Here is a 10250-nt window from a genome sequence, read left to right on the forward strand (position 1 = left end):
TAACCAAGATAGCACCGAAAGATAAGGATCCCAGATGCTTAATCATACTGTAGAAAAATGCAATGGTTATCAGCATCGCTTCAACTCCACTGAAAATAATAAATACTATGCACTGTTTTAGCAGGTCTTTGCAGAGCTTACGATAGAATCCTTTCTTAGAGAGCACAAATTATGCACAGTGGACTGAAGTTGAAATATAATAAGTAGCTTTAAAGTACCTCATTAAATACCTAAAATAAAGCCTGTTTAACTGGCTTTCCTCATATTTACATTTTAGACTTGTATCACCAGAACAGCCTCCGAAAGCAAAGTTTCTAACCTTGGGTTCCAAGTTCCGCTACAGTGGCCGTACGCAAGCACAGACACGGCAGGCAAGCAACCTCATAGACAGACCAGCTCCGTACTTTGAGCGCACTTCAAGCAAACGTGTTTCCAGAAGCCTCGATGGAGGTATGAAATTTGACTTATTTTTCATTGCAATGATTGCATTATGTGTTGTCCCACATCTGACCAACATTTGAAAATGTTAGCATCTTGGATAGCCGGAAGGTCTGTTGACAAATTTATGAATTTCAGTTACTGTTGAGTGATGTGAGAAGTAGCCACTTGGGGTACTTGTCAATTTTAGGTGACCTAAACAGCAAGTTAAGTCACCACCTAAACTGGAGGCTTCTGTATTGGACACAAAGCATCCCTGTACACACATCGTTTTTACAGGATAGGCACATTCCACGTGTTGTCGATCAAAATTATTTTGCCAGTGGGATCTGGTTTGGCCCGAGTGTCTCTACACTAAACAGAAAAGGCTGAACAAGTTGTTTCTTCTAGTTTTGGATCATTTTGTTCAGTATATTGCTATCCTCATATATTTATTCAATACTTTGTGTTTAGTTAATGGTTTTTATGTTGACTTTGAATAGTTAAAATTTTTTTTGTCATTACTGGTATTTGGTCTCTTTGAGCAGAAATACCTTCACTGGAAACAGGCATGCTTTCCAAAGGCAGGTATAGCAGCAATATATGTGAGAGATGGTAGAAGCACATGTCCTACTCTAAATCTCTTCTGAAATAATATAAAACAGAAAAATTCTTCAGAAAAATAACATGAAGCTTGACTTACATTCAGGCATACACAAATTCACTAGAATAAAAGTGGACCATGACAATGATGTGAGTTTAGCTACAATTGAGTGTTTACTTTATTTTGTCTAAAAATCTTACAAGGCTTTTACTTCTGCAAATATTCTTTCTTTTGTACTATGACAAATGAGCAAACAGTGACACTTGCTTGGAAAACCTGCCAAGTCTTACCTTCTGGGAGCCTAAGCAAAAATAACGGACAGAAGTGCTTGCACTGGTAGCATGCGATGAGTCCTTGTGGAAACCAAAAGATTCATCACCACATCAGTGCTACTATCTCAGTCCACTTTAGTTCCTCTTCTTTTGAGTGGAAACAATTTGAATCCCAACTCTCAGAGGTTGTATAATCAAGCCTTTCTGGGATCCCTTGTGCATCATCTACAGAATACAGGTGTGTATGCACATGTGTTCAGGCCTAAATTTCCACTCCTGGAGAAGCATCACAGTCAAAATTTTGATCATGATGAAACATTGCTCTTGGGTTTCCTATAGTTTTCTCCTTAAGCATCTTTGGTTTAGTCTCAAGTGAAACCAGCTATCCTGGCAGCATTTAAGGCATCTTGCTGGTGTTGCTCTTTGCAGACTGTAATGGTTTTAAGCTGCATTCATTCAAAGTCAACATTTTTTCTTCAGGCAGTAGTCCAGATGTAGATTCATACTGTGAGTGTACACTTGAAATGAGAAATTATGTAGACAACGGCACCTTGCCTCTCTTGTGAGCAGCATGTCCAGTGCCATTGTTCCTCCCAAATACCTGGAGTTGCATACTGATCCTTCTAAGAGTTACTCTTGCTGCTTTCCCACCTCACCATCTCAACATGGACTGCAGCAGGCTGCAGGAATAGGCTGAAAGGAGCCTGATGAAATTCAACAGAAATAAGTGCAAAGTCCTGCATCTGAGAAGGAGTAATACCTGTACATGCCAGAGGCCCAACTGCACTGAAAGCAGCTTTGCACAAAAGGATCTGGGGACTCCAGTGGAACAAGTTGAACATGAGTCAAGATGAGTGTGCCCTTACCTCAAAGGTCAACTGTATCCTGGGGTGTATTAGCAAGAACATAGCTGGCACATTAGAAGAAATTATTGCTTCTCTCTATTTAGTACTTTGTGAAGACCATACCTGGAATATTGTGTCCAATCTTGGGCTCCACAGTATTAGATGGGCAGTGACTTATTACAGTGAGCCCAGTAAGGGCCACCAAGCTGGCCAGAGGGCTGGGGGCCTACGATATTTGAGGAGAGGTTGAGAGAACTGTGGTCCTTCAGCCTTAAAAGAAGGCAGCTGTAGTGAGATACTGCTTGTCTACAGCTGCTGACAGGGAAGGTACAGAAAAGGCAGTGCCATGCATTTCTCAGCAGTTTCCAGTGGTAAGGCAGTGGGGAGTGCCTGCAAGTTCAGACATAGCAAATTTCAGTTAGAAGGAAGAAATTTTTGTTTGTTTGTTTAAAAAGACATTGGACATGCTCAAAACTCAACTGGACAAGTCTCTGAGCAACCTGGTCTGATTGGACCTTCTCTGAGCAGGGGTTTGGACTAGCTGACCTCTAGATGTTCCTTCCAACCTAAGTCAATCTGTGATTTGTCAAAAGTAACTAGTGGAACTTGAGGGACATATACCCAAGGAATGCTCTATTTGCCACCCAAGAAGAGATAAGAAGCTGAAGTTGCAGAACCTGTTACTTACAGAGGCCCTGAAAACCTAACATCCCAAATGCTATATTTGGCATTAGGTGGTCTTGGCTTCTCAGCAGCTTAAGGGAGTCTCTGGTATGCAGCTGAGACTTTTCAGAAGAGGATATGCCTCAAAGATACTCCAAGAGATTGGTACTCCAAATTGGTACTTGGAGTACCAAAATCACTCCAAGTGCCACTTCCTCTCTACTTTCTGCACCTTGGCTTCATAAAGCAAAGGCATATGGAGGTATTGCAGGACATTGGTAAATGAATTGAGTTTATATCAAAATCATGTTGTTTAAAGCTCCTTAATTTAATGAATTCTCCTGTATTTCATTGCTACTATGTTGACTAAGCCAGTCATTGTGATTAAAAGAAAGGGCCATCCTGGTCATTAATCCTGTTATGCTGAATCAAGTAAGAGGAAAAAGCCCTAATTTAAGGCTTTTAACTCTCTTGTGCTTTTATTCAAGTATACATATTTAGTATTTCCCCCTTCCAATTCTTGCAAACATACAAGGAGGAAAGGTTTAACTTTCACTGAGTTGTTTGTTGTTTCCAGAAAAAAAATACTGTGACAGTTACATGCATAGCTATTTCTATATCGCATTAAAGCAGTCCTCTCAAATAATGAATTTCCACAAAACAGTTGCCTGTTTCTTTTTTTTTAATGGTGATTTACACAGTCAAAAGAACAATAGCTTCAATTTGTCTTCCAAGTCTAATAAAGAAGTTGATATATACCCGTGTGATACTCTGAGGGGTTTTTCCCTTGCACAGTAAATGCAAATTATATGAGAAGGGTGTATTGCTGTTTATATCAGTGCCATGAGAACACTACACTTTTTGTAAAGCCAAGAAGCTGAAAAATACTGTATCATTCAGTAACTAGTCTGTAGTTCTCATTGCTGACATCATCATCAAATACTCTTGTTAAGAAGACTTAAAGTCTTGTAACTTAGCCAAATTAGCAAAAATTATTTTGTTCTCTAATAGCTCCCATGGGTATCTCAGACCAAAGTCTGCTAAGAGACTTCTCTGCTACTGGAGGGCAGGCTGCTGGTGATAAAATCACTGACATTGAAGCTGCTGGTCAGGCCAAGTTAAAAGAAGGTGGTAGAGAAGAAGATGGGAGCCCAGTCAAAACTCCACAATTAGAATTGCCTCGGGATGGAAAGGTATGGCTGACTTTCAAATCAAAATTATTTGTTCATGTGTGTGTTCATGTGTGGTTATTTAGTGCCTATCACTTCTGAAAATTACACATTTAAATATTAAAGGAAAATCATTAAGTGCTTTCTGTAGGTTTGACTTAATGTTAAGCAAAGGAGAACACAAACTTCTGAATGCCATTGGCCTGGGGTTCTTATGCTGCTATGAATTTATTTTGAATTCTCAGTAAGATTGCATGGGTTATTGAAAGTGTTTTGAAGGGTAAATAATGTTTTATTCAATTCCTTAGTTTGTTTAGGCTTTAAATAAAAAGTTAATGTATCCACAGTTGTGTACATTCCACAAAGTTGTGTATGTTATGACTGTTTAATTTCCATAGGTAACAGTATTGTTTAGTAGCCATTGCAGAATAATTTCGTCCTTTAAAAACTTGTGTGTTGACTAAGGTGTAGATTGCTGTGAAAAGTTGAGTACTGTGATCTGTTCCTGTTGCAGACAACCATTTACTTGTCTTGTTTGTTTGAGCTACTTGGGTAATAGGTCAAAAATCAATTTTTTTATGATTTGATTGAAAAATTTCCTTCCAAAGTGTCAGCTAAAATCTGCTGCTCTTTGTCTCTTGGAGATTGATTGTTTCTTTTCCAGCAATTCTCCCGAAATTACTTTAATATTTAAAGCGTAATTTTGTTTTCAAATATTTTTGCAAGTCAGCTATCCATTTGATTCCTAGCAGGACTGTGGAGTTTCTCTGTGCAGTTCATATATTCCCACTGCATTCAAGTGTAGGAAGGGGACAAATACCACAGGTGCATTTTTTGTTTGCTGACCAGTTGATATAATTTTGAATTAGCCTAGACTAAAGGCACACACAGTTTCTTTATGGGAGAAAAATGGTAAAATAAATTACAATGTTTTGCCTTTGGGCTTGGTGAAATGTTGACACTCCCTTGTTTTCAAAGTGGCAGTATCTTGCAATATTTTAACCAAAAGTTGGGGAAGGCAGTATTTTGGGAAGTTGTTCCCAGAAGCTGTTCAGTAAGGTTTGTTACACATGCCTATTCTGTGAACAGCTTGCTTTTCTCCCTAGTGCAGATACTTCTTTTCCTTTCTGGCTCTCTTTAAGTCTTAGAGAAAATGGTTACAAACCCAAGAATCAAAGTGCCAGCTTGTCTTTCGTGTACTGCACTGTCTCCTGACCTTTCTGCCAATGCTTTGACTGTCTGTCTGCTTCCATCTGTTAAGTGACTACTACAGTTCAAAAGTGCATGGTTCTTTACAGCCTCAGAACAAAACACTTGTAATGGGTTCCATTCATAATCCACAGAAGTAAACAAGTTGACTGCTTGTAAAACACAAGGGGATTTTTATTTTTATTTGGCATTTCTATTGCGTTAGTAGAGCTATCCCTTCTTCTAAGTAAAAATCTTCACTAACTAATAATTTCTTTTTTTTCCCCTCTTCATGTGCCTTCAAACTTGCATTTTTGTTGTGCTTTCATTTTCCACTGTACACAGAATTTTTTTCTTCAGCTCACTCATGTGCACCCATCACCACTACCCATCCATTCTGTGTCATCCCATCTCACAGACCTCTCACCTGTCCCTGAGGTGGACATGCTTTCAGATATTTCAGAGGAAGATCCTTTTGGAGAGCCCCTCCTTACCATCCCAGACATCTCAGAGTGCAATTCCATGAAACAAACATCAGATCATAATGAAACCAGAACAGCTTCCCCAAATAATTTCTTTGAAGCTACGAGACCCCTAGCTAGTCGAGGCTCCCCTGCTGTCGAGGGAAAAATCCATACAAATGACTACCAAAGCACTGAGTTGTGTGTCTCATTCAGCTTCTTCAGATGCCTTTCTTTTAGTTTCCGTTCACTGCTTGATGAAGATGGCTATATTACTTTTCCTAGCCTTCCTGATGTTTGCATCTCTTTCCTCCCACCTGGCTTGCAGCACTATATTCCTATTACTTCTCCTTCCTTCATCCCCTCTTTTCTCCTTATCTTTGTGCTGCTTCTGTCTGCTTTCCAGTCTATTCCTTTTTCACTCACATTTTCCCTTCCTCTTGCTCTGTCCCTCTGCTACCTGGAGCCTAAGGCGACTTCCTTTAGTGGCTCTAATGGCAATGACCTGAATGACAAAGCAGAGGAAGAGGAGGTGTGTAATTTTGTTGCTTAAATGTTGACATTTGCACATGGCTTTTATGCTTGTTCTCCTGAGGCTTGCTCAGTTTTGCACACTTCCTAGTATAGAGATATGTCTATGTACATGCCTGTAAATATCTATATATGTCTCTATCTTTTTAACATTTCTCATTTGTGAAAAACTGCCATTGTGGGATTTTTTAGTCAGTAGGTAGCTTGAGGGTTTTATGCCTGATTTCCTACAGCATGCATCATTTTGTTCAGTTCTGCAGATACTGAGCTGCAGGTGGACTTGCTTTTTAGTTCAAAATATTTATGAGCACATAAATCTGAGTACTCAAAGTGCTGTGTAATAATGGATATATTATTATTTGATACTATTTGCAAGTTGTTCTACTTGCACTATCAATTTGTTTTAAAATGCATGTCTCCTGCGAGCATTGACTGGGATGCACATCTCCAAAGCCCTGTCTAGATCTGAAAAGTGAAACTCCTAAAAGCTGAATTCAGAAAACTGAATACTTTCAAGATCAGCTTTTTTGTTTTTCCAGATGTTTCAGCTCTACAAGGGTGTGTGCAAAGTTGAGTCTGTCCAAGGCGCTTTTTTTGCTTTTTTTCATGCTTTGATTACTCTCTAGCAGCAGTTAAGGTGGAGACTGATTTCATTCATTAGCTGGGATTGCAGGTTGTGTTAGACTTTAATCACTGAAGTCTGAACATTCTTTGAAATACACTGTTAAAATTGCAGTACAGAAGCCTCAGCCACACTAATATATTGCTCTGATCATCTGGAGTGGCTGACAAAATGCCTCCTTTCCTTATGTCTGCTGCATATGTTACAGCAATACTGCTAGAAAAAGGTCTTTTATTTTGATCCTCGAAGGAAATATGAAACCAAATTGTATAGAATCAAAAAGGAGAAGAGCCTATTTAACATTACATGTCACAAAGTCTGTTAAGCTGGTGTGTATATTAAAAACATGCTAAATATGACGTGATGTCATTCAAAACCAGTCTAAGTTTAAAATAATAAACCAAGACTTTAAAGATTTTCTTAATTTTTCTGTAGCCTAATTTAATCCATGATTTGTAACATAAAGTTACAGAAAATGGACCTCTAGATAAGTCAGAAATGAATAAAAATGTGCTGTATACCACATCATGTGTGCAAACACAACAGTGTGAGCAGTAAGTAAACCCTTCTTCAAGTTTATGTACTTGCACAGTGTTGACTACTAAATGCATCTTTTCCTAGGATTAGCAGTTGATATTTGTACATGTGGAAAGACTGGAGAGTGGTTTGCTTTTTAAAGAGCACTGTTCCTTAGGGCATTCAGAATACTTGGAGCTAAGATACAAAGGTTAGGTACCATTTTCAGCAGAGTGCACTGCAGTTTAAGGATGAATATATTCACCAAAAAAGGGGGGGGTGTGTGCAAATAACTCATCCCAAGACAGCAACATTCCTAAAATATTATTAAGACAGTTTGTAAATACAGTATTTAAGCATTTGACTTGAATCCTAGACCCTTTCCCAAAAAAACCTCCTGCATTAGATTCCATTTTCCCATCAACTTGTTGCAGAGTTTGTCACTTGCCATAGAAAATATGCATATCATTTTTTTCATTACTCATTCTTAAATTTCCACCTGGGAAACACTAAAAAGTACAGCAAGAAAGGGACACAGTGTGAAACTTCCATTTTTCATGCCACTTATGCCAAAAATTACTTCAGCCATTCTGCAGCAATGTAGGTGAAAGAAGACCAAAGTCGCTTAATAATTTGACCATCTGGGGCCGAAAGAGTAAAGGTCTGTAACTCCAGCACGCTTTGCAGCATTTACAAAGAGATGAAGCCTCTGTGTTAGTCTCTAAGCCTGTGTTAACAGTTCCTTTTCTTGATCATTTGTCATGTGCTCACATAGGTGGAATACGAAGAGGAGGAAGCACAGCAGAAGGTGCATGGTTGTTTCTTTACAATTGAACCTGGCTGTAGCTGCCTGCCTTGTAGCACCCTACGTTTTCTGTGGATTTTGTCTGAATAGTGCCTTTTCACATCACCATTTTATTTCTTTTATTTAAGCATCTGATTCTAAGGGTCCTTTTTTATTTACTTGCTGGTCCATTTTATGTTCTTTTTTTTTTCCTTTTTTTTTTTTATGTGGCTTAATTTCACAGAGCAATTCCTTGAGAGTAGACGGGGAAAATATTTATGTCAGACATAGCAATTTAATGTTGGAGGTTTGTATATAATACAAGAAATACTTTCCGTTCTCACGGGCTGCCAGGCTGCATGGGATGGGAGGTCACTTGCAGGCTGTTATGGACACAGTGCATGAAGTGCATGGGGAAAACCAGCTTGGAAATGTTGCATGTTATCGTTCTAGTTTCTGAGTTTATAAATTAGAAATAAAGAAACAAATCCAAAAAATGCTACAGCCAACCCTCAGTGTTAATGGTTAATGTAAACTTGTATATTTTTGCTAGATGTTTTCAAGGTGGCAACTGGGAATAATAGCCCTATTTAGATCAAGCAAACACATGGGTCCGGTTCATAATTCTGAATGGATTTTTATACATTGCTTCTCAATGTGTGCATCCTCTGTTGAGTAGGGTTTCTAGTTTTTGCCAGTTTAATCAACCTTCATCAAATACATTAGCTGAATAAATGGAGGCAGTAAGGGACAAGCAGTAGAAGTATAGAAAACAAATTCTTGCTCTGACATTTGTTGATTTTAGGAGCATTGAGAAGTGGTGCAAGATCAGATTTTTCAAAGGGAATGTTTAGATACCCTCCAAAGTAGTCTTTTTGGTTTTTTTTCAAATGGAATTTTTGCTTCCTGAAGGTTGGTTTTCATTGAAGATGAGCAACAGCAAAGAGCTTTGAACAGTATGTTCATGTGTAGTGCTTAGTCACTGAAGTAGAGATTTTTATTATACTAATTTCCATATAGTCTGCTAGTCTCGATTTTATTTTATCAAAGACTGTCTGTAGTTATAATCAGCATCATTTAACTTGTGGTTAATAACTTAAGCTAATAACTGAAGACATTCAGAAAATCCTAATGCTGTCTTTATTTATCCAGATGGGGCTATAAATAATTCCCTTTGTCACAAAAACTGTCTTTTTAAAAGCCATTGGTTTTGTTCAGTAATAAGGAGATGTATTGATCCCAGTAACCCAACTAATGTTTTATGGCTTTTTGCAGCTTTTGATCACTATTGAAACTTTGCTTGTGTATAACTTACTAAAGCACTGGAAATGTGCATTGCATAACTGTGCTTTGATCAAGTCCAAGAAATGTGCCTTGTGTCAAGCCAAGACAGGTTTTAAAATAATGACGTGATTGTTACGAGCATCAGTTGTATAATAGAATGCCTTTGGCATAAGATTTTACTGCACTCAGGAAATACAGACTTTAGGAGGACCTATTTAATGTCTCATTTGTTAGTCCTGGATGAAAAGTAGTCCTGTGACAGTATGAACCTACTGAGTTGCCAGAAGGGAAGAGGTTCTTAGTGTTCAAAGTGTGTGTGGGAATATTTGCAGAATTGGGAATAGATATGCAGCCCCAAACCCTTACTGGGACTGAACATGCAAGGGGAAAGAAATTAGAAACTAATGAGCTTGTTTGGGATTTGGATTTTTCATGACCTAACATGAGGCATTTTTGCATTGTGAGCACTGACTATACACATCCTAACCAAAATGTTCAAGTAAAATTTCAGGATGTTCTGCTAAAAAGTATGTAAAGTCTTTGTAGAAAATCCAGATTCTGTACCTACATTATAATTTTTGATGTTCATTTGATAAAACTTCATTAATAATTATGTCTACAATGATAATATTTAATTTTAATCTTCACTATTTTAATTCTTTACTGAAAATGGATCAGAGGCTGAAACTTGAATTTCACTGCAGAATACTGAAAAATATTCTTGTGTTAGAGTGAGCATAAGCAACACAGGCTTTTCTCAAGACTTGGAAAACTGGAAAGAGGACAGATTATGAAAGCAGGGCGAAATCTGCTCTTCCCACCAAAGGATAGTCAAGTCTCAAGAAAGCTAAGCAGATAGATTTTTGCCTGTTTACCAGAGAAGTTATGTTTCTG

The 10250-nt window shown here is 38.1% G+C and overlaps 1 protein-coding gene across 1 annotated transcript in view; it reads left to right on the forward strand.

Moving 5' to 3' along the window:
- Positions 1–277: 277 nt before the first annotated feature.
- Positions 278–10250, forward strand: part of LOC103807591 (band 4.1-like protein 2) — a gene marked incomplete at both ends in the record, with an annotated part of 10980 nt that continues 1007 nt past the window's right edge. Inside the window, 3 exons of the mRNA XM_009080324.1 lie at positions 278–450; positions 3813–3994; positions 8317–8379. Of these exons, the coding sequence (XP_009078572.1) occupies positions 278–450; positions 3813–3994; positions 8317–8379 (418 nt within the window). The remainder of the gene's footprint in view (positions 451–3812; positions 3995–8316; positions 8380–10250) is intronic.

Source organism: Acanthisitta chloris, unplaced genomic scaffold, assembly GCF_000695815.1.
Source record: "Acanthisitta chloris isolate BGI_N310 unplaced genomic scaffold, ASM69581v1 scaffold22228, whole genome shotgun sequence".
Lineage (NCBI taxonomy): Eukaryota > Metazoa > Chordata > Aves > Passeriformes > Acanthisittidae > Acanthisitta > Acanthisitta chloris.